The 24198-nt window shown below is 33.4% G+C and overlaps 1 protein-coding gene across 6 annotated transcripts in view; it reads right to left on the reverse strand.

Annotated features, from left to right (window-relative positions):
- The window catches only part of LOC132703995 (phosphatase and actin regulator 3-like), a 92174-nt gene that overhangs the window by 62904 nt on the left and 5072 nt on the right, over window positions 1-24198 (reverse strand). For 2 of the 6 annotated variants that reach the window (XM_060673585.1, XM_060673584.1), the window contains exons 1-2: window positions 10425-10993; window positions 7446-7490 (exon numbers count right to left, since the gene is read on the reverse strand). In XM_060673585.1, the coding sequence (XP_060529568.1) occupies window positions 7446-7490; window positions 10425-10686 (307 nt within the window). In that variant the 5' untranslated portion in view covers window positions 10687-10993. Of the gene's footprint in view, window positions 1-7445; window positions 7491-10424; window positions 10994-17016; window positions 17041-17469; window positions 17543-22512; window positions 22741-24198 lie in introns of those variants that run through there. The other 4 variants (XM_060673588.1, XM_060673589.1, XM_060673587.1 and 1 more) reach the window with 4 other exon arrangements.

Below are 24198 nucleotides of genomic sequence, written 5' to 3' on the forward strand. Positions count from 1 at the left end.
ATTACAAATAATGCGGTACACCAATCATTATAATACAAGTATCCATGAAAATTATGAAAAAATATGTCGTTATTCATGAAACAATCATTCATTTTTTACTATTTTTTTTCTTTTCACTTAAACGACAAAACGAAAATAAAAAAAATTCTACATTTTCATTTTACATTTACTTAAAAATTAAACCATAAACTTACCTTTCATAACATAAATATTTAGCTTTTACTCTGAACTCCTTGTAACAACAACAGTGGTAGCCTATTACATCGTCATCCCAATGGTCAGCCAATTCAGCATCATTATATTTGTGGTTATGATGCTTTCGAGCGTATAGATAATTTTTACACGCGAGATAAATGTCTTTAGTAAATTTTTCTTTTTTCACGAAAATTGGGTTTATCACGAAATATATATCAAAGAAAACACTCCATGATCACTTTCACAATTAAATGTTATAAAAGAAAATTAATTAACACGTGTTGACAAGCCAAGTAAACAAAACTTTTTAATACACAATGTATGTTGTATGCGTGTGCTGAATACTACGTTGGTATGTTACGCGCATGCCGCACGCCGATTTGATATAAGTATGTGTATGTATACATATACACGTATATTCGAATATACAAGTATGTACATGTAACGTTTAAGTTAGGGGCAATTTTCGAAATTTTCCAGAGTAGGACTGAAAAAACCTATCAATTTATTTGTAGGACAAATGTTGTTTTAGATTATTTATCTGATTATCTCCAAACTTAGTTAAAAAATAAGCTGTTGCTGATCACTTTTACATAATAATTAATTTGACATGATTTGATACCTGTTCATTCTTTCAGGTTTTGCAACTTTTCGCAAAATAATAGCTGAGCGTCTTATTAAAAAGAAATCCACTCACAAAAATCTAGGCGGTTGCGGATGATTTTTAAAAATAGTTTTGAACAACAACTTTAACGTGTAGGACTGAAAAATCCTACCAGTTTATTTGTAGGACAATGTGATCATTTGTTAATAAAAATTATTAGCAAGCTACGGTAAAAAATTTAGCATGTTGCTCATCACTTTTTATAAATAAATAATAGATACAACTTTGAGGGGGTGGCCACTCTATATCAAACCTATTTGTTTGTAGGCCAAATTTAATTTCAAATTATATATTTCAATATCTATAGATTTAACTAAAAACTAAACTTTTGCTGATCATTTTGGTATGGTAACTAAATTGACATGATTTTATACCTGCGCGTATAGTTAGCTACCTGCTACAACAATTTTTGTAGAGAAAAGGTTGGACGTCTTGATGAAATGAAACGATTTCCAAAGAATTAGCTTGTTGCTTATCATTTTGAAAAAAGGTCCAGGGCTCCCGGACTATAACGTTGTGGTGTATTTATTTTGGTTACGCTAATGACTAGAGCTCTATAGGCACTGATTTGAGAGTTCTTCTGTAATAAAGTTGTTGAAAATTATAATAAATAAATTATCAATTTCAAAAAAAGGAAGTCGGTTAAAAAGTGCTATTTTAAAAGAAGCATTTCCAGTTAAAACGCTTCTCTCTTTATATCCAACATACCTATTATTTAATTCGGTTTTAGGACTTTGCGCTTAGGTAACTAAAACCACGACGACCTTTGGGCCAGAAACGTCAATCCCAAGCGCGCGAACCGACTATCGACGAAACACAAATAGTCGTCAGAGCGGAAAGCAATTTTGTTTCCCTATCCACGTTAACTTAACATTTAGCTTTACATCCTTTAGTTAACAATTAAGGAAATACAGAAAGCGAGAAATGGGAAACGCCATAATGGGGCCATTAATCTGCTAATAAATCGTGCAACGAGTGCAACGAAGAAGCCTGGGCGCAGCAGCACGGCCTCAATTTGACCGCAATGGTCTATTTAAAGATTTCATTGCCAGATAGAGAAACTTATTATTTTTTTGCGTTTTAATATAACGGTGCCGAATAGCGTGACTTATGAGTTTATTTATATTGTCCTAACACGAACGGACAAGTTACGGATGACAGCAAAATAGAAAAAAAACATTTTTTGGCAAATTATGTGACAGAATATAAAAAGATATTGTTATTTCCTAAATTCGTAAAATTTGATGAACCCCATTTTAAAAGTTTATCAACGTGTTGCATACCATACTTTTTCTATGTCTATTACATTTTTGCAAAAGCTTGCGAGGTTACCATCAGAACTGACAAAATACCGTCAGTGGCTAAAATCTATATACCGAGAACATCCGATCGATCTTGAACCCGTGACTTAAATACTGGAAACTCTAGAAGTAGCTCGCGATGGTTTTTGATGGGTAAATTATATTGAATCAATTCATTTTTGCACCCACTTTCTGGTAAAATCATTGTTGATAGTAAGTCGCAGAGTTCGGGAGGGAATCACGTTCGAGAATTGTAGTGTTCTCGTTCGCTGAACGTGCTGAAAGTTGCTTACTCGCGGCCAATTTATGTTGCCAACGGCTACCTACAAAATTCGCCAATGTAATTGACCCTTAACGCAGCTGTCCTCACTTTGGGCACTTTTGATCAGTGAATAATTATTTTAGAGTGGGGAATAGAAAAATATTATTTTGAGATCTACTATGCTACTACTACATTATTCATGGCACACCGTTATCAATCTTGATGGTTACATTAGACTTTGGGTTTTATTAAATATATTGTAAATAAATTTGCGTGCATAGAGATAGACCCATTGCGGACTTTCGATTTCAATTTCATTTTTTTAGAAAGTACTGATCAGATAAAAAAATATCCAATTTGAAAGCCAAATTAATATGTTTTAATACAAGTTTAAATTGATTAAAATTTATTTCTTGTTTTTAGGTTTAGCATAGTAAAATAACTGCAAGAGTCAAATTAACTTTTTTTTTATTACTCAAAACAAATAGGATTATTGACAATTAGCAACACAACACTTCAAGTTCGCTATTGTTTCTTGTGGAATGTTAAGCCACTCTTCCTCTACTGCAATTATAAGCTTTGGAATCGAGGTTGGGGTACAAAGTCTAGTTCGAATTCTCCATGACTTCAAAACCGACTTTTGTAATGTAATCTTGCACGATCCTTGCGGTGTGCGGCCTAGCATCGTCATGTATAAAAATGAATTCCTCTCCAATGTAATCGACATATGGTAACACGTGATCTGATAAACTACGGATGAAAACAGGGTCGGTTCGTGCGTCCTTAGAAATTGCACCCCGTATCATGCAGGAACCACCTCCATTAGGGCTCCCCTTTTCATTGTAGCATTCTGCAAATCGCTTTCCTGGTCTGGTCAATTTTTGCGTCGGTCACTACCAAAAAGGCATATTCTGGTCTTATCGGAGAACAGAATAGACCCCCATTCAGATGTTCCCGTGCACAGCGTAGGCGTGCTTGTCGATGAGCTGGAGTAAGTTTTGGACCAATTGCAGTTGTTTTTGGGATCAGGTTATTTTCCTTCAGTCTTCTTCTCACTGTCCACGGACTAATAGCCACTCTTCGAACTTCATGGAGCTTGTGTTGCACTTGAACCGCATTAAGGTGACGATTTCTTGTTATTGTTGACACAATAAAGCGGTCATCACGAGTCGTTGTAATTTACCTTCTGCCTGTTCCAGCGCGCCTACCAAAGAATCCAGTCTCCTCATACCGTTGGCATACTCGTCGAACTGATGCAAACTCCAATTGTGCTGCTTTTTGCTGTGTATGCATCAAGCTAACACAATTATACGCAATCCAAATGATAAAGAATAATGCGAAAGTCAAAGATTTAGTTTATAATTTAGTTTTGGTCAAACTCCAATATAACATTAAGTATTAGGATATTATTAGGGTAATTGTTATTCGATATTTCTCGACAATTTGTTTTGTGTTTAGATTTGAAACCGGTAATCTTTTCCTTCAAGGTTGTCAGCATAATAGTTGATAGCAATTTATAGTTAAAATTTGTATCCACCAGAGGTCTGATTTAATAGTAAAATCGCCAATTACAAATATATGAAGAATTGAAAAGAATAGTATTAAAAACTGGCTTGGGGTCAAATTTTAAAAATATTTATGGCATTGCCGATTTGTCACATTAAACCAAATCCCAACTTTTTTTAATGTACATTGTTAAATTTTTAGATTTTAATCTGAAAGTTATCATATATTACTATATTCATATATAACTATATTGAGCTATTTCAGATATGCTCAGAGTCGCCTAAAAATTTGCGTTTTTAGGAAATAATGCAGATTGCAGAATATAAAAATGTAAATTAAGCTTGAAATTTATTTAAATTTTATTGTGGTAATAAAACGATTCATGAGAGTGTTATAGGATACCTACTTGTTTCGAACAGTGTCTTGGAGTTAAAAAAGCAGACAAATGCAATTTAAACAAATATCAGACAGGAAATAAAAACGTATAACGTTTTTAATATGCAGATTATGTTCAAACGCGATTATGGGTTTGGTGGTTTGGCAAGTTCATCAGGGAGGAAACAAGTCTTATTAATATAATCGATTTACTGCTTTCGAGTAGTTTAAATAAGACACTTACGTTGTGTAGTTTTTTATCCTTATATGGAAAAATACTCGTCACTCTTAAAATTTCCCTAAAATTTAAATAAAATTTCAATTTATTTAAGTACACTATCGAATACGGAAGCGAAGCGCAGTTATCTGACCGTCTCATTCTCTCTCTTTTTATTCACCTATTTAGTTAAGTTTGCGTAGTAATTAGATTGAACGTCGCCATTTATAAATTATTATTAGTATTTTTAACAATTATTTGCCCATGAGTAAAAAACCCTATAAAGTGAGAGGTAACATATAACATAACTATCGATAACTTTAATTAGTTGGGTTAGTCTCAGAGGTGGTTACAACATTCCTTCCCCGTTCTAACATTGTTTGTCGAACTGTAAAACACTATATTTAGTTTTCTTTTCAATTTCATGTGAACATTTTAAGCAACTTTAACTTTTAACGTTTTGTTCTGAAATATGTTTATTTTTTTACCAACATTGTGTAAATATTTTCACAGTCCTAGCTTTTATAACAGGTAGGGTTGTGTTTCCTACACATGGTTAGTTGGTTGGATAACAACCTAAAAACGACGAAGCATTCCCTGTGTATTGTAAACGTTTAGTGGTATATTTCAAATTGAACAATCCTATATTTTGATAAAAAAATTGCTATAGCACCCCGATTTATAACAATAAATACTCAATATGGGCTGAGCTACAACATTTTAAAGCTAATCTACTGGCCAATTAATACTATTTTTTCCCTTTTATTTTGCTTATTCCTGTTGTTCCTTGCAGCACGAGCGGAGCGAGTGTTTAATAAACGAGTGACTTAAAAAGTTTACCGAACGTGTTGAATACTATACTTTTTCTACGCCTGTTAGTTTTTGGGTACATTTGCGCATGACGACACGAATACATTCACTGACACGACTGTCAAAATTGGCAAATGTGGGAAACAAAACTGACGTGGTAAAGTGCCACTTTCCGCTCGTTAGATTGGTGTGTAATTAGGCATTTTACAGACGGGAGTAGAAAAAAATTGTTGGCAGCCACCCAGAGAGTGCAGAAATCCGAATTACGTACCAACATGCTGAGAATGCTGAAGATATTATACAAAAAAAAGGAAAAAGCAAAACCTGTAAGCCAGAAAAAAATAAGCCCCAAAAAATCAACGAATAAAAAAGAAATAAAGAAAAGCAATCCTGCAAACCTGATTTTTTTATTTATATTAACAAAATTGCGGTGAAAAAGAAACACGGGAAATCTCTACCAACTTGGCCCTATGGCCGTAGCTACTTCAAATTAACACCGCGCCACGCCACTGAGCCATAGACGCTTTTAATGGCGTCACACCCTCGGAGGGGTTGTTCAACCATATATAGGCAGACTAAGACGATCGTGGAAACAAAAATGTGTAAAGTGCTTTGCGCCGTGATTAAATCGTCAAGCTAATCGTTGACGTTCACCGAGACGTACACAATTGTTTCGGACCATACAAAACGTGCCTGAATAGGTACGTTTGTTATCGAATTCAACACAAAAATAATTAAAACCATAAGAAAATCGCTAAGCACGCCGCAAGTTCTTGTCTTTGGCGTCGATTTTTTGTTTATTTATAAAAGCAACAGATCATCGCAATTCCCGCGAGATAGTCTTGTTTACGCGCAATACGGGTGAGTAATTAATTATACTGGGATATCTGAATATGTTAAATTAACATTGTGGTGACTCATAGCAGGATTTCATTGAGAGATATGTATATTAATGGTCGAAATCAACTCCGCTTATTGGTTAATCCGATGGTTAATCACTGTTAATAATAAACATAAAAACGCGTTATGCCATACCGAATATGTTAGTTGGCCGATGAACTTGATCTTAATTGGAATGACAACTTCATGATTGAAAAGTGAGGCAAATTTTGCAACAGAAGGCGGCTAAAATGGAATCTTTGTTTAATTACTTAATTATTTAAAAAATAATGTCTACAAATTAATGCCCTGAAAAATTTTAAATGTCAAGTCATTTCTAAAGTTACAAAAAGTACACATTGGTCAGAAATTTTCAGAAGTGTTATGTTAAAAGCCTTAAAATATAAACGTGAACATTTAACCAATATTTTTTTTTGTTTAAAATTAAATTTCCTTTTTAAATTTTTATGAAAAAAACCATTATCAAGATCATAAAATTCATAAAATCAAACCAATTTTCGTTTCTAAATAATAATATTCAATTTATTTGACAACATACTTTATACTTTATTTATATTTTGACAAAGAACAAAGAAATTTACCACTTTAGAAAATGTTTTGTATTAAAAGTAGCATTAAATTATTAGCAGGTAACTCTAGATGCACCATAATGTCGTCTTAAAAATTAATCAAAATATATCACAACTTTCTGCATATAGGTACGACTTAAATTATATTTACCTCTTGTTCTATCCCTTCAACACTTCACATATCTCTTTCTTATTCCTAGCCGTCATGCTTTAAAAAGGCGACAAAACAGATCCGTATTAAGTACGATTGTCTTTTTGACCGGTAACGATAGATTCTATTTTTGTATTTTAGGATATGAATGAACCTTTTTTTGAATTGTTGTGTTATTATTGGGTGTTTATCAGCAACTTTCACATAGCAAAAAGATTAGAGCATTGAAAACCCTTGAGTCCGCTCCTTGACAAACCTAAATTTTGTAGAAAGAAAATCACCATGAAACGACAAGCTTCGTCGACCATGATTAAAAGTTTATTTAGTCCAGACTATATGTGCCGTTAGTATTAGCGTGATTAACAAAGAATAGACTCCTTATTACTACCTTTCCCAGTGTTTGTAAAATTTGCTTCACAAAATTGATATTGACTACATACGGGAACCATTCCAATTTAGATCGGGTTCACTGTAGAATCGCACGTAAAATATTACCTTTTCGTTTCAGTTTCCGTCCCGTGATGTTTCTTACATTTTGGTCTGAAAGCAAGGGAAGTCAGAATAGACCTACACGTTCTATAAATGTTTAATTAGGGGGATTTTTATCACGAATAACTTTTTAACGCGTGTGATTGACGTAAAAGGCGAGGGGAGATTGGGCTGACATTGACGGGAATATAAATAAGCATTGCGAGGAACTCTCGGGAATTGATAAGAACCAGGACTCTGCCTGACTTAGACATGGACATGGGCCGGAATCGGAAGTTCGTTTTCACAAAAATCATCATGAAATGGTTTAAAGGCTCTTTTATTTTATTTTTTATATTTTAAGCAGCAAAAAACAAATATAATTTATTGTCTCTAATAACTAAAACCAAAAAAAAAACTGTATAAAAAACTTTCAAAAACTTCTATAGTAATATCACTAGATCACTGTGTTCAAAGCTAGAAGCAAAATGTTTTATAAAACAATGATGAAAAACACAAAAAAAACAACAGCAAATCAGAAAGAGAAAGCAATTGGTAGGTAAACACCAATGTACAAAAGGAAGAAAGCTGAATATGTAAGAATGGCTTCTGAAATCATTTAATGCGGTTTTTGTGAATCAGTAAAAAATGGATATATCCAACATTATATATTATATTGACAGATGAGCATGAGCGAGATACGCAAGCTCTTTTTCACGGTCATATAGTTACACACTTAGAAGACAAGGTCCAATCCAACTAAATAAATAACAACTAAAAGTTCAAATATGACAATTGTTTCTACTACTATATATACCGAAAAATGACAATAAATTACGAAAATGAAAAACAAATTAGATTTTTCCATTTACCATAAACCTTCACACACGGACACAGTCATACATAACAGCTCAAATCGCCCTTATACACAGAAAATGGCTGTATTTCACTCTTTTATATACAGACTTCTTAATACGCTACTCTCAACATAAAATTACAACAAAGAACTTAATATCATTAAACAAATTGCAGTGAACAACGGCCACAATCCGCCCATTATCGATAAAATTATAAATAACAAACAGATTCAGACAACAGTAAACTCTATTTATCCGAAACCTAATACAGAACACGAACAATTTAAAACAATTACATACATAGGAGAACACAGTGAAAAAGTTTCAAAACATTTGCTAAAATGTGGTTTAAAAATAGTTTTTCAAAACTAACTACACAATAGGAACATTAATAAAAAACAATAAAACGAAATGTCCAGAATCTCAAAAAATCAGGTGTCTATAGGTTGAAATGCGGATCTTGTCCTAAAATTTATATTGGACAAGCAGGTAGATCCTTCAAGAAACGCATTAACGAACATAAAAAAAGCATTTAAAAACAATCATCTATATTCTAATTATGCTCCACACTTAAACACAGAAAAGCACATTTTTGACGACAATTTTGATATTTTACATACAGCCACAAAAAGTAGAAAATTAAATTTATTGGAAACCATGGAGATTAACAAAATGAGACATTCAAATGTGTTGCTTAACGATCAATTAGATTTAAATACCTGTCCTTTATTGAACTTAAATTCTCACAACAACATTAATTCAGGGTTTATTGTCATTTCTCGGTATGTATAGTAGCAGGTAGTTTGTAAATATTACATTTGATAAAGACAGGGTGTTGTCGAAACAATTGTCATGTGAACCAAAACTAAAAATCTGAACTTTTAGTTCTTATTTATTTTGTTAAATGGATTTTCATCAAGTAAAAGCTGCCTCAGTTCAATTTCCAATCCAACTGTTTCAATTTATCAGAAAAGTCAAAGCTCTGGATCTTTTATCTTAATTAGACCATAGTAAATCAGTTTGTTAGTTACCAATATGTGAAACCTTTTCAAATTACGCAAAGTTGAGTCCTTGTCATTAGGTATTGCCGAGGGTATTGCTATCAGATACTTTTCTTTTCACACTTGCGAGCTTATAAGGTAAGCCAACATTAATTGACAACAAGGAAACTTAGAAGTAAACGTTTCTTTTTTGCTCAAAAATAAGGTGGTAGGTAGAAACAATAACCTGTTTTTAGAAAATTTTCCCCAACGAAACTCTAGATACTCGAGATAAGTAAGCAAATCTTTTCACTCCAAAATTGGAAAGGGTTATGTTTGCAGAAATTTTGGTATACTTTGATATTATTTGCACAGGTGTGAAAATTTTTAATGAAAAGGGTATTTATTTGTCGGTATTGGGGTAATTTCACACTTTTCAGCTTCAAAACAATTTGAACTCTTGAACGTCAAATGATACCTAAACCCGATCAGAAGATCTGTGTTCAATTAATGAGGCATATTCATCTAAACATGATATACAGGTTTTACTGTTCAGAATCTGGTTGACTTAATACGGAAAATGAAAATAATTGCGATTTTACAAAATATTCCGGTGCTCGTTAGTTTGTAGTTGTATTTCGCTTCGGCTTTGGTTAGGTTGTTGTTGTGGTGGATTTCGCGTAGAAATTAATACAGCAGTAACATACTAATCAAATACGCTTGAGTATACTAAACCAACTCCAATATTTTTTTATATACATATTTCAATTATAGGTACTGATAAGTAATTTTTGTTGTGGTTTCACCCGAGGTTTCACCTATTTATTTTTGGTTTACGCCCATCTGACGACAGGGCGCGCCTTGAACTTCACAAGTGAAATATTTATTATTGACAAATCCTCAATTTTGAAAAAAAATCTTACAACAGGTGCAGAGTTTATACACGCGCTATCTTAAACTTTTAATAGATATACTTTCGGACAGAATGGGTACTTCAGATATCGTTCGTTGTATCTTTGCTCAATTACTGAATGTCAGTGTCCAGGAATTTCAAAGATACACGGCAAAGAAACCGACCTACCGCATCAAACCAGTCAACGTTTCGTAACCCCCAAGGAGGCGAATGTTTATTTACGTTATTCCCGCAGATCCGAGATCGTTCAACTCACCAACAATAACAGTAGCGACCCCGTCCTTGATCTCTTTAACGTCCCTGCCATCCTTGGCGGCGCTCAAAAAGTCCGACAAACTGAGAGAACTCGCGATCAGCTGCCGTTTTTCTTCAAAATTCAAATAATCCAAACTGTTACTGCGCGTGGGCGCCACTATCGCTACCGTTTTCGTTTTTTGCTGCACCACCACGGAATTGTTCCCACATTTTTCGGCTTTATCGCCGGGCACGACATAAACACCGCTGAAATGGACAGACATAACAACCGGACTGACTCAGACGGAACAGGTAAATGGGGTGTTCGAAAATAATACGCGGGTCATCGTCATCAACGACATCCTGCACCTGCTGCACGCCAACGGACGTTATAGGTATAGAGGTTACCTGGTGTCCAGGTGAAACAGATGAAAATATTTACGACGAATCGCGAAGCCAACGCAGAGACACAAAAAAATGTATTAATTAATCGGACGAAGTGTAAGACGGGTGGCGATTAACAACGATCGCGATCACATTTTGCGGCTGACGGACAAGTCTCTGCACCGACTACGTGAACCCAAACAGTATTACTGAGCGAAGCGTCTCCGTCTCTGCCGTTGCGTACGCCACATTCGCGTTCACCCGTTTCCGAACGTAGCCGACCCACCAGGATCGGATTTCAAGAAATATGCGGAGGATTTGAAGAACAAGATGATCTCGGGTTGGCGTTCTCGCGACCACATTCGGTATGGTTTTGAATCGTCGCGTGTTTTTGAAACCAACATGAACATGAAATAATCCACTTGCAAGCAACGCTGACGGCGAGCTGCACTTGCATCGAATCGGATGCTACGTAATAATCCGTCCAAAATACTATTACTTTATCGTTTGTATTGAAGAGTCTGTGCGTCTCGTTGTATGTTGTGGTAATGGGTGTAAAGTTTATCTAATCTTCAAAGATCCGAGTGCATGATTTTAAATTTTACGGAGTTATTGAAATTCCAAAAAACAAATTTGTTTTAAATTTACACGCGTTTACACAATCTGCTCCTCGTATCATAAATAATTATATTGATGGACTGAACAAAATTTTAGAATAATGCGCTTCTTTACAAAAACCACGAAACATATTTAACAAATCATATCAATCAAAACTTTTCGATGCGCATTTTGTATACACTTTTCCTTGCTCGATTTTTCTTGCATTTTTTTTGTACTCATTAATGGGAAAACTATGATTTCTATTTATAAAAATCAAAAATAATTGACTCAAGAGTTATTGTGCTGTAGTGTGTACTGTGCAAAGAGTTACAAATACAAGAACTCAAAAAACATGTAATCTAAATTGTTAAATATTTTCGCGATAACCATCTAGGTAGAGCGAAATTCAGCCAAGCAGGTGGCAACGCTTTGGTTCTTCCAAGTGGGATGGAATAGTGCTGGTGATTGTTTAAAGATGTACGTCACTGAGGGAATTCGACCATTCACCAAAAAGAGTCAAATATTGGGCTTAAACATGGGCACAGGAATATTTAACCATTTTAAAAACAATATCACTTGCCCTTAACATTTTGCAGAGAAAAAACGCAGCAGTGGAAACATTTACAATATATCTTCCAGAATGTTGTAGATTTACCTTTATCAAAAATACGAAAAAATTCAGAATCGATATAAGCAGGCACTCACGCCATATAATTTTGTAGCCTATATGTTGAACCCTCAAACCCAAAAATATGAGTTAACCCCAAAAAAAAAAAGAACCTGGCTTTAGAAACAATTAATAATTTATATAGAAACACTGGACTTTTGCCATTAGTAATAAAGTCGATTGCCAGCAGTTGCCCATTTCAAAAAAAAGTATATTTTCGGATCAAATAATAAAAAACGTGGCCCACAGTGGTGGACATCACAAGAGGATGAGCCAAAAATTGCGAAGGAGCTACCAGTAATAAAACTGGTCCTGTGTGCAACTGCTTCCTCAGCGTAAACAGAATGAACTTTCAGCACTTTTGGTTTTGTACACTCAGATATAAGGAACGGGTGACAATTAGTATTTTTGTTCAAACTATGCAACGAAAATGCAGAAGCATAAAGTTGAGTTTTAGTTAATATTTTTGATAATATTTTTAGATTGTGCTTTTTGTATTATCACAATAAATTTAAAAAAAAAATAAATTAAATGATTTAAATCATGATTTTAATTGTGATCGAAATTGATTAAAACCCATCCTGTTAATGACATATTAAAAAATTTTAGTTTTAGTTTTTTTTTTTAAAGAGTGTACAGTTAATTTAGCCCAGTTTTTTTTGTTTGAATATTCTGTTATTAGACTGTAAGTCTGTTGATTGCAGATAAATAAATACATAATCTATAATCAAGCAGACCGTCTTCTTCGTCTCTGTTGTAAATGTAACACAATATCCAGTAATATTCTCATTCCTAGATCCTCTGCGCTCCATAGATCAGATTATTAAGTCTCCTGCTCTCAAAATTAAAAAAAAAGGAAGAATGTTTTTAACTGAGTCTAACTAATCAAAATATAATATACTATTTTTATGACAACGAAATACTTATCCATATTTATACAATAGATTTGACTTGAACTGATCCAAGTAGAATTTCGAAAAAGTAAATAACCAAAAAGATATAATCTGACACTTGCTCAAAATACAATGAAAAAATTAGAAAAAAAATCTTTAGGAGGGACGATGTAACTTTTGAAATGGACATCGAACCCGACTACAGACAAGTTCATTCTGCTCTTCCATGAAATAGTCCATATTTAACGTCGTTACAAAGAAGACGTCTAAACAGTACGTGATGTACATTTTAACGTAAACTTAATGAAATGGCTCTTCGTTAGTTCAAAATTCGAATTGTATGAAGAGGTAAATTAAAGCTGACCTATACTGGTGAAAATGTAGTAAACATTTTAGACATAGAAGAGAGATCAACTTGAACGCTGAAAGTTTAATGACATGGGGTGTGGGTGCGTTTTAGATTGCTTTTATTAATTCCATACAAGTCATCCGCCCTACGTAAATGACAATCGACATCAGAAAGATATTTCTCTTTCTCGTTATCTTTACCTTAAGTTGTTTATTCTAGCTTTTTTTCTAAACTTTATTCATTATTATGAAATCTTCGGAAAAATGCGCAAATAAACTAAATTTGCAGAAGTCCTATAATTTCTCACTTTAAAAAAAGGGAAGTGTGCTTGCTTGTTTCTGTTGTTCATTACCAATTAGGCACTCGACAGAAATTACTCGAACCCTTATAGACTTTCATGATTAACAAAGCACGTTTTACCTGAATACATAATATCAACAATAAACTGAATAAAATCTCAATTTAGCACCAATATTATTAAAGTTTGTTACTAAAAATTTAAACAATTATGCCAATATAATTATAACAATAAGCTTGAATTTATCACCACAATATTGTTAGAGCTAGGTAACGCATCGCTAAAATAAACAATTTCACTCGCTTTAATTAAATAATTCAATGCCGCTAAAAGTAGAGATTAAAGGTTAAATTCAATTTTAGTCGGCCATTTCATTAATTAGGAAAATCAATTAGCATTTGCGCCAATGTATTAAAATGTAAAAGTTTCTAATGATTCTTTAAATAACGCATCAACGTAAATTTTACGTTCGTTTTGTGTCTAAATATACTTTCCAATTTTTTTCCGATATCTGGTGCGTATACAATTAGTAATTGGTTAAGGAAAACAAAATAATAATTGCTTTCTTTTTGACAAACAACAAAAAGATAGAACATTAGGGCTTTTACCATCCGAAAGGAAAACAATATTTTGATAATTGTTATTTGTGAACGAAATAAGTGTTCATAGGTGCAGTCTCTAATTCTATTTGTCATCACGTCACATTGACAAAGGGTTGCATGTTCTTTTTTTGGATACATTCTTATCACGTAACCTATCACTCACTTCCGGTACTATTATTGTCTTTACATTATTCGAAAAGTTTACTGCTTCTTTATGACCATTTATATCGGGTGACACGAGGGAAATTTTAAACGGCTGATATGTATTTAAATTCGAAAATGACGTACGTCATCGATTAGTAATTTTCATCACCAACTTCAGTTAAATTATCAAACGATTACCTATCGTTTGACCGTTTTTTATTTAATTTACCTCAAATTTTGTAAATTTGTAGAAGTTTCGGATTCAATATAAATATCATATTTTCATTATGAAAGTGTAATTTAAGAAAATGAGAACATTTAACTATACATTTTTCACCAAGCAGTCAAGAAAAAAGTTCAAATTAAATAACAATAAATAAAGATATGTCTTTACTAAGTCATCTAAATTCCAAACTTCGTACAAATTCTTATACCTGCAGCAGCATAGTTTTACTAAACTGTATTTCCGAGCAACTGGTTGACAATGCTCATGGGTGCTTGTAATTATACAACCCGCTGTATATCTGGATTCATATAGTTCTCCGGATACTTCTCACAGGTAAAGCCACCAATGTAAAGAGCAGCTTTGAACTAGTAATTAATAACCAAAAAATGTGCAGATTATTCAAAATTTCTCGACAAAAAAAAAAGATAAAAATGTCGGTTGAAACTTAACTTACCGTGCGCGATGGATATATTTGTACAGTTTTGACATATTTATAACGAATTATGAAATATTTAAAATACAATTTCCTTGTAATTGAAATCCTTACTCATATATAAGAAATTTTTGCTCCTTTGATATTAGAAAATTTCACCAAACTGCTTGTTTGTTTTATACGAACGCCGATCTAACGAGGCTTATCAAAGGTAACCAAAACTCATTATTAATTAGTCTACAAATAATAAAAAGTTTTAATTAGTTTTATATAGTGTTCCCATTTTAATTTTGAAATACATTACCAGTAGTGTTGGTACTGTTCAATTGAACACCAATAAACTAGTGAGTGAGTTTACCGAACGTGTTGCATACTATACTTTTTCTACGACCGTTAGTTTTTGGGTACATTTTCGCAAAACAACACGAATACATTCACTACCATGCAGTCAGAATTGACAAACGTCAAAATCCCGGAATTGTCCGAAGTGGCTCGGATCCATGGGAAACGAACCTGACGCGGTAAAGTGACGCTTCCCCATGTGTAATTAGGAATTTTATAGACGGGAGTAAAAAACCACTTTTTTATTTTATTTTTTCGAAAAATTTCAGATAATCGGCATTTTTTATAGTTATTTACTATTTCAAAGGTGCCAAACATAACATAAAAAAAGTGCTTGTGTCTGAGAAACGCTCTCGAACCGCCACCCCGTATACCTACATGCCGACAAAAACACCCCAATTGACAAAAATCGTTTTTCATTAGGCGAGCTTCGAAACGTACGCCGCTGACCGGGTCTGGAATGGGGATTCCGTTTCCGTCGGCGAGAGGGAATTGGGAATGTACGGTCGCCATAGTTACACGCACCGGCTGTCTATTGTTAGAACGCCAACGTTGTTTAAATTCCCGTCTCGCTCTTTCGACGGCGTTCCTGCGTTTTGTTCGAGAGAGATAAGTCGGAAAGCAAAATACCGAGTGGCTAAGGGATAAAAGGGCCTGCGGGCAGTACCGTATTAAGGATGCTGTTTGCAAGGTCCATTTCGTTCCAACGTTGGGATAGAATCTTCAGTTTTGTTTTCGGTTCCGTTTGTTCGTATAGCTATTAAATACACCGAGTAACCCTAAATTTTAGTCAATATTTTAACCACTTTTTATCCACCCTAAAATAGAAATAAAACTTCATGTTTTTAGAATAGTTTCGAAGCTTATAAATATATTTGAATAAAACATTTGCCAAACTTTTTGCTCTTCTAGTACCTCGCTGAACCGTTTTTGAGCAAAAAACTGCATTTTTTTATTACAGTTAGTCGGTCAGTAATTTGAAAATCGAATCGATTTCATTATTTAAAAATAGCGCGTGTCGTATATGTACAAATGTCAAGATATATATATCACATTTGAACAAGTTGTTTTCCCCGTTCATCACCCCTATTCCACCTTGATTTGTCCACTCCTTATACTCCAATATGTAGGATTAAAGCAGGTGCTTATTTGCTTAAATTTTTTGTAAAAAGTCCTCTATAGTGCTGCAAAGTCGACCGTCAACATTAACTAACGTTTCTCTAGATGAGTGAAAATAAACTCGTCTGCCGAGTTTTTGCTTTATAATTCATTACGGTCAATATATTGTTTTATTGCACGCGTAAAAGCGAGGATGACTTTTAAAAAATACCCTATTTAGTAAGTTCGCGACATGAGAAAGATCACCAAAACCACCGGCAACGTTTTAAAATTAGAATTTCAAATGTGATGCTCAAAATCTCGAAGTTGGTAAATAATGATGTGCCCGAAATTAGGAGCGACTAGATATTCTAATTAAACGCCAATAAACGATTGTATTTAACTAATTGTTCTTCAATCAGCCCTGTGGCATCATTTACGTATATAATATAATACAAATAGAGAAAGTGCATTTGCAATTATTCCGCTGCCTCCCAGAACTTTTTAACTCCACTTTCAACACATTATCGAATTAAAGATTTAATGCGATCTACCGTTAGTCAGTTATTTTCACTCACCATCTGCAGAATCTGGAGACGTACCTGAAAATATAAATGATAATTAAAACTTATTCGTAATGACAACACATTATATATAGGACATTGAAACTGTATTAAACTACTTCGCAACTGTCAACTACGATCTGGTTTGACATTGTATTATTCCCAGTCCGTTGCGATTGTATTAAATTACCTAGTAACTGTCAACTACTAGGATCTGTTGTTCGAATTCTGGTTTCTCTGTACTTTGAAGCAAACTCACGAAAATTAATTTCTTGGCATATTTATTGAGTCATCTTGTCTCTAATAATAATCGGTAAATTCAATTTTAATCCCTCAAATTCGCACGCACTGAATAAATTACGTTACATGGACTCAACCCTTGCTTATAATGCTATAAATTACTTTTCATTGTTGCTGTACTTATGTTTCTAATTAGAAGGATAATTTATGCAGTGACATTGACATTACCGTATAATTTTTTAAGGTCAATTAAATAGTAGGCCACGCTTTGGTAGATTACAATGGAGCAGGTACTGGTAAAATTTGCAACATACGTTGACTACCGCACGCTTAATTCGAACATCTCGTGATAGATAATCCTTTCACCTTGAACTTGGCATCAAACGTCACGAGACGAAAATAGACCGCTCAACTCGACATGGCGCTATATATTGAAAAGGTCCTTTGTGCCCAACCAGAATGGGATCGGTCCGTATCCACATGCAAACCAGCATTGAATGCTACGGACTTTTTTAATTCACTTACGTCTCTCCGCTCTATTATGATGAATACTCAAATAGAATAAGTGCTGTTTGCGGCTTTGTTGTTTTGTTTATTCATCCACATTGATTTGTATTTCCGGCAACGTTACATACATACATGAAAAACCTACATCGTCGTACGTGTAACCCTCTGGGCATGAGGGTTTTCAGAAGTCCACATTCACAAAACTAAAGAAAGATGTTAGACACAATAATATGACATTCGTTAGTTGTGGTAGGTGGCGGTGTTCAACTCGCACTACCACTAGCACACAAGCACGAAAAAAAGCCAATTTGGGCTTATTTTGTACATAAGAAACTTAAGCTATTTTATTTTTAACATTCAATCCAAACATTTAATCAATACAAAAATTACCATTGCAAGTAACCAACCACTTCATCTTTTACTAACATTGCTAAAGTGGACGTATTAAAAGCAAATAAACAAAAATTTTTAAGATTTCCAAGAATTTGTACATTTGGTAGGAGTTGCTTTGGCACTATCAAACTTTTTAAACTTTTACTAACTGAACATCTTAAGTGAATTCTTTTTGACCTTAAAACTCACCAAGAGGGATAAACTATAAATTAAAAACTTTTTAAACTTGCCACGCAGGGTTTGTAAAAGTTACCTGCCATTTGCAACAATCTTCAATTTTTCGTTTTGGCTTTCGCATATTTATGTAGTAAAAAAAGTTAAACTTATTAGAAGTTGAAAAAATCGAACCCACACCAAGAAATTTTCAAATTTGTGAACAAAATTAATATTTCGAAAAACGGCCAGATTTTTTTTTCACTTTACATTTATAGACTTTAAAAACGTAGTAGGTAAAATAGGGTTGCATTAACTTAACACCCTGCATATCGGGAAAAAAATCCTAGGATGCATTGAATGTTTTCCAGTTCGCCAATATCGCACTCCTCATACTCCCTGAACGTGTCCTTTAATAAAAAATCAATAAAAAATAAGGAATTAATTAGTTATTTGGTATAACGCCTGGTTCTTTAGTCACGCATTGTTTTGGCATGGGCGGAGTGAATGCTTGAACAATTTTATCATTGAATAGTTTTTCTACTACACTTAGTTTTTGGGTACATTTTTGTTAAATAGCACGAAAACATTCATCGAGTGTGACGACGTGATCATCAGAACTGACAAACCCCAAACACCATCCGCGACTGCCCAAAACATCCAATCGCTTCTCCGCCTCAAGTACCCGAAACCGTAGCTAACGAAGCTGACGTCATAAACTGACAGTTCACCCACTTGATCGGTGCATGATTGGATATTTCACAGTAGTATTGAGTCGGCTAAGCTATCCCCCACATTAAACAAATCCATTTCGATGAGCGGGAGTTAAAGTATATCCCAAAATCCAAAAATGCACGGCGTTCACAAAATATTTTATTTTGGATTGACTCGTTATCTGCCGCGCCTTATGTTGGCATGACGCCACACGTCTGGAGTTATTTTTCACCAAAGGCCGCAAAACAACACATTCGGTATCCGTTTCAAACCTCAAAGTCAAATTTAATAATCGTGATCTGTAGATACCGTTTCAGAAAAGTATAAAATAACAGTGTCAAATTCCTTAACTTTCGAAGGGAAAACAGGTCCATTGCGCAGAACTTCGATTAATCTAAACGCAACCCAAAAATAGTGGCCAACTGGCTAACAACTTAGGGAAAAGTTTGAAAGTGCCATTGACGATACTTGAAGTTACTAGCGTGATCAGAAACAAGAACAGAAATATTGTTGTTGCTTTTGCTATCCAGGAGGAACAGACAAATGTAAAGGGCAACTGAAGGGCTAACTAGTAATTAATAATCGGCAATCCGTATTAAGAAAAAAAACTAAGTTCTATAAAATACCATTTATTACAAAGCAATTTTTATCGCGATATAGAAAAACCATGGTTGTCCATTGAGAATTTCATTAAAAGTTCCTTTAGCTTAAAGGTGGCGTTTGCCAGACGATTTAGCAAAAAAGTTGTTTAAAATGAAGTGTGAGATGGATGAAAACTACATGCTCCAATCAAAACCAGTGTTTTGCGAAATTTTAGTCACAGAGTTAATGTTTTGGTTTTCAAAGAAACCCCCGCTTTTTCAAAGTTGCAAATGACAACGACATGTTAACTGAAAATTCTTCAAAAATCTTTTATGGATTATTTGTATTACAACCACTAGGGGAAAAGCTCAGTAATTCCAGTTGTTGCAGTCTCGAACTTTTTGTGAGCAACAACCGAGGAGCAATTTAATAATTTTTTAACTTCATAAGTTCGGAAGTGCAACGGAGCAAGCCTCATTTTAATAAAGGAAAATGTTGAATATCTTGTAAACATTAATAATTACAACTAATCAAATTTATCCATATCTATCAATGGAGTCGGTGAAATGCGAAAATTATATCGACGTATAAACTACGCTTCGAGTGCATCATTATCTATAAATAGCAATTATTAATATATACCTGCCAAAATTCTTGCTTTAATGGCGGTCTGTACAGCGGATGAGGTCGCAACATGAAGGTTTTGGCAGAGGTAATTGCAAAATTTATCCAATAAGTAACCTTAAAAATCAGTATTCGAAAGTAAATGCGTATGCGCGAAAATACGTTTACTTTTTCCATCAAGAACTTATAATTATATTAACAATCATAAACAACAAACATTTTTTTTTATAATTGAAAATAATATATGTATAGTAACCACGTAGTTATAAGTGCGTAATGAAACTGGTATTGGCAATTTAAATCTCAGATGCCTTATTGCTAATGACACTCATAAAACAGGTCAATTTAAGTTTTCAAAGAGAAAGAGTAGAGCGCCAGAGTCGGACTTATTCCCAGATCGCTCGAGTTTGCCACTTACGACAGGGATCTTGCAAACCGGAATACATTGAACAATTCAAGTTCTCTTTCCGGTTTTGAAGTTTATTTTAGAAACTGGAAAAAATCTACTGGAACTTCTTGAGATTCAGATTTTGTTATCGTTTGTTGTCGGAATCAAATGCTTGATATCAACACAATCAGTACTTTTTTTCTTATTGCGATATTTTTATTGAATTTTGAAGAAACTTTTTAAAGACAGATTGCAGAAAGACGTATTAATTTGTTTGAAATTTTTCTCCCCCATCTACTTAAAATCTGATTTAAATAACTAGTTTTACCATTATTTTTTACGCATATTTTAAGTGTCCCTATTACAGTCTCTGAAAAATAAAAATTAGTTTTACAAAAATATGCTTTTAATGCTTAATACAATTTTTAAAATTTTCAATAAAATACACACTTCTCTAATACATCCAATATATATATATATATATATATATATATATATATATATATATATATATATATATATATATATATATATATATATATATATATATATATATATATATATATATATATATATATATATATATATATATATATATATATATATATATATATATATATATATATATATATATATATATATATATATATATATATATATATATATATATATATATATATATATATATATATATATATATATATATATATATATATATATATATATATATATATATATATATATATATATATATATATATATATATATATATATATATATATATATATATATATATATATATATATATATATATATATATATATATATATATATATATATATATATATATATATATATATATATATATATATATATATATATATATATATATATATATATATATATATATATATATATATATATATATATATATATATATAGTATGTATGTCGCAGGCGTAAAGCCTGAAGGATGTTAGGCTAATTGAGAGAATGGAAGTATTTTACAATTCGCCGTTTATAATATGCCTTTGCCTCAGGGTTATTCTAAAATTAGGGTGAGGGTTACAAAATAGAATACCACCATACGAAACATCATGTAGCCTTTAAACAGAATTTAAGCATTGATTTTCATAAAACGTAAATGAAGTAAGTAAACTAAATGTAGGGGAGAAAGGAAAATTTACATTAAACCATTATTTGTTAACACAAGTGTCACTGAAGTGACACTTGCTAGGACACTTAACATAAGATTTGAAACAAAAGCATTTGTTTTTTCGGCATTGGTTTGTACTAGACTTGCAGCAACATTTTTTATATCCGTGCTTCCCAAACTTGGAAAACATTGCTAGAACTTCTCTTGTCAGTTGAAATCTCGATGATAATGTCATTCTCTATTCCGCTGATCTCGTCTCTCGAAAATCATCGATTAAGGAGATCGTGTTTGGCACCGCTCTGGTACGCTCCATTTGTGTGCTTCAGTTCCAATTATATTTTTGGGATCTAACGGCCCCCTGTCTAGTTTGCAGATCTCAATAATAACGTTTCGTCAACACCGCCAGCTTTTTGTCCATGAGCACTTTCTTCTCTCTTTCTGTCATTATTTTCTCTTGCTTTAGGCATAAATTGCACACACTGTTGTGTCCAAAGGTAGCAGTTGGATTAAAGGGAAAGACCATCTTACATTTATATTATAAAATGCCTAAATCGAACCAAGCGAATTGTAAAATACCATTTTCTCAATTAGCCTAATATCCTTCAGGCTTTTTATAATAGGCCTAACATTATCTTGTCTTATTGTGAAATTTTTATAGTTTATATTATGCCCTGTCATTTTGAAAAATCCTAGGCCTGGTTTTACAATACGCCTACGAAATTAAACCTTTCGACGTTAAAAATTAATGAACTTACAATTTCCAGCGTTGAAACCGCCATCTTCTTCCGTCTCCTGTATGATATCACCGGATCGACTTAAATCCCTTCGGCTTCGCGATATTCTCCGCAATAAATTAGCCATCTTTCACCACCTCCACCACCAAATAACAACAGCCCCCCCGAAGTAGTAAAGGTCGCGCTAAACACTATTGCGGCACATAATATGTCGCCAATTTTCACTTTACAAGTCGCGTTCACACCTTCAAATGATTATTGCTGATCAAGTGCGTTATAGTTGCTTATCTTATCTGTTTTAATATGGCTTACAAATACATCTCTTTAATTGTTTTAAAACAAGACTCGTGATGTTTTGTGTGGGATCGCCGTTTCACTACGCGAAAAAAAAAAGAATCTTTATCGGCGATTGGGGAAATGCATAACACTAAATTGGTTTAGGAAACCTTTTCGGTAGGGCTTCGATTATTAGTTTATTTCAGCGAGTTTCTTGCATTAGAGTTAAAAATCTAGCTGAGGCGATCGTTTATTCGCCATATTTTAATTTTTGTACGCCGGGTTACTCTCTTTTGTTGAAGTTATATTAAAATGTTAGGTTAACTATGTTTTCCTTCGTTTGTGTTTATCGCATGGAAAATGCAGTTGGTATCACAACCTTCAAAGAAACATTTTGCGAAGCACACCTTTTAATTTAGAAAACAATGAACCCGATAAATCTTCATTTCCTTTAAGCCAAATGTTCCCTTAGGGATTTTACAGTAAAAGTTTTCCCTGTTAGGGTACTAACTTGTTTCTGAATTACATCTGACATGGAATTTAAAACGCAATTTCTAGAATTTCCAACAACAGCACTACGATCTTATTATCTCATTCGTTTTCGAATTTTTTGTATTGCAAGAAAATGAAAAGAAAATAATTGGTTTTTCAATAAGGTAGATGTTAAAATGATAAAACAAGCTAATTCTTTTTTTATTTGACAGGCACGTATGTACCGTTAACTGTGAGATATGACATGATTTGGCTTCTTACGGTGGTACCAATCCGAATGGTCCAATTTTCAAGGACTCTCATGCATTATGAACCTCGAGTGGGTTGCGGTAATTTTCCTTGTTAACACACATCTAAACGTTAAAGATGCGTTTTTGGCCAAAATTGAGGTCCTCTTCTGAACGATTTAAAACTCAGTCAGTGAATATATGGCGTTGACCTTTGAGCACCTGGGTCAGTTGCATCTTATAGTAGTGTGGGTAAAATGGGTGCAGTGCGAGCAAAGTTTAGACGAACACTCATTTTGACAATAATTTTTTTTATCATTTGAACGTGCTGTTCAGCGCCATGTTGATTCGGCATAAGTAAATAAATAATTAACAGAAGATTTTACAGACGCCACTGAAACAAAATGGCGGCCACGGGCCGCTAAAATCCACCCCCGCCAATTGAAAACCCTTAGGACAATAGAAAAATTTACACCAAACTTCTTTGTTTGTTATCACTTCAGTTGTTGCCGCTGCATTGCTTTTTTTAATAAACTAGAAACAAACTAGGGAAACAAAAATTTACATTTATAACCCCAAATTTTCGCAACTTAATGTGTTAGTACTCGCAACACTGCCTACAACTAAGCTTTAGTTAGTTAGAAAGTAAAATACGAGGCGCCAAATTCCGTTTTGAACATTACCTTTTACAAAAAACTTACGCAAGTACTAA

This window comes from Cylas formicarius, unplaced genomic scaffold (assembly GCF_029955315.1).
Source record: "Cylas formicarius isolate icCylForm1 unplaced genomic scaffold, icCylForm1.1 PGA_scaffold_6__28_contigs__length_40554024, whole genome shotgun sequence".
NCBI classification, from domain to species: domain Eukaryota; kingdom Metazoa; phylum Arthropoda; class Insecta; order Coleoptera; family Brentidae; genus Cylas; species Cylas formicarius.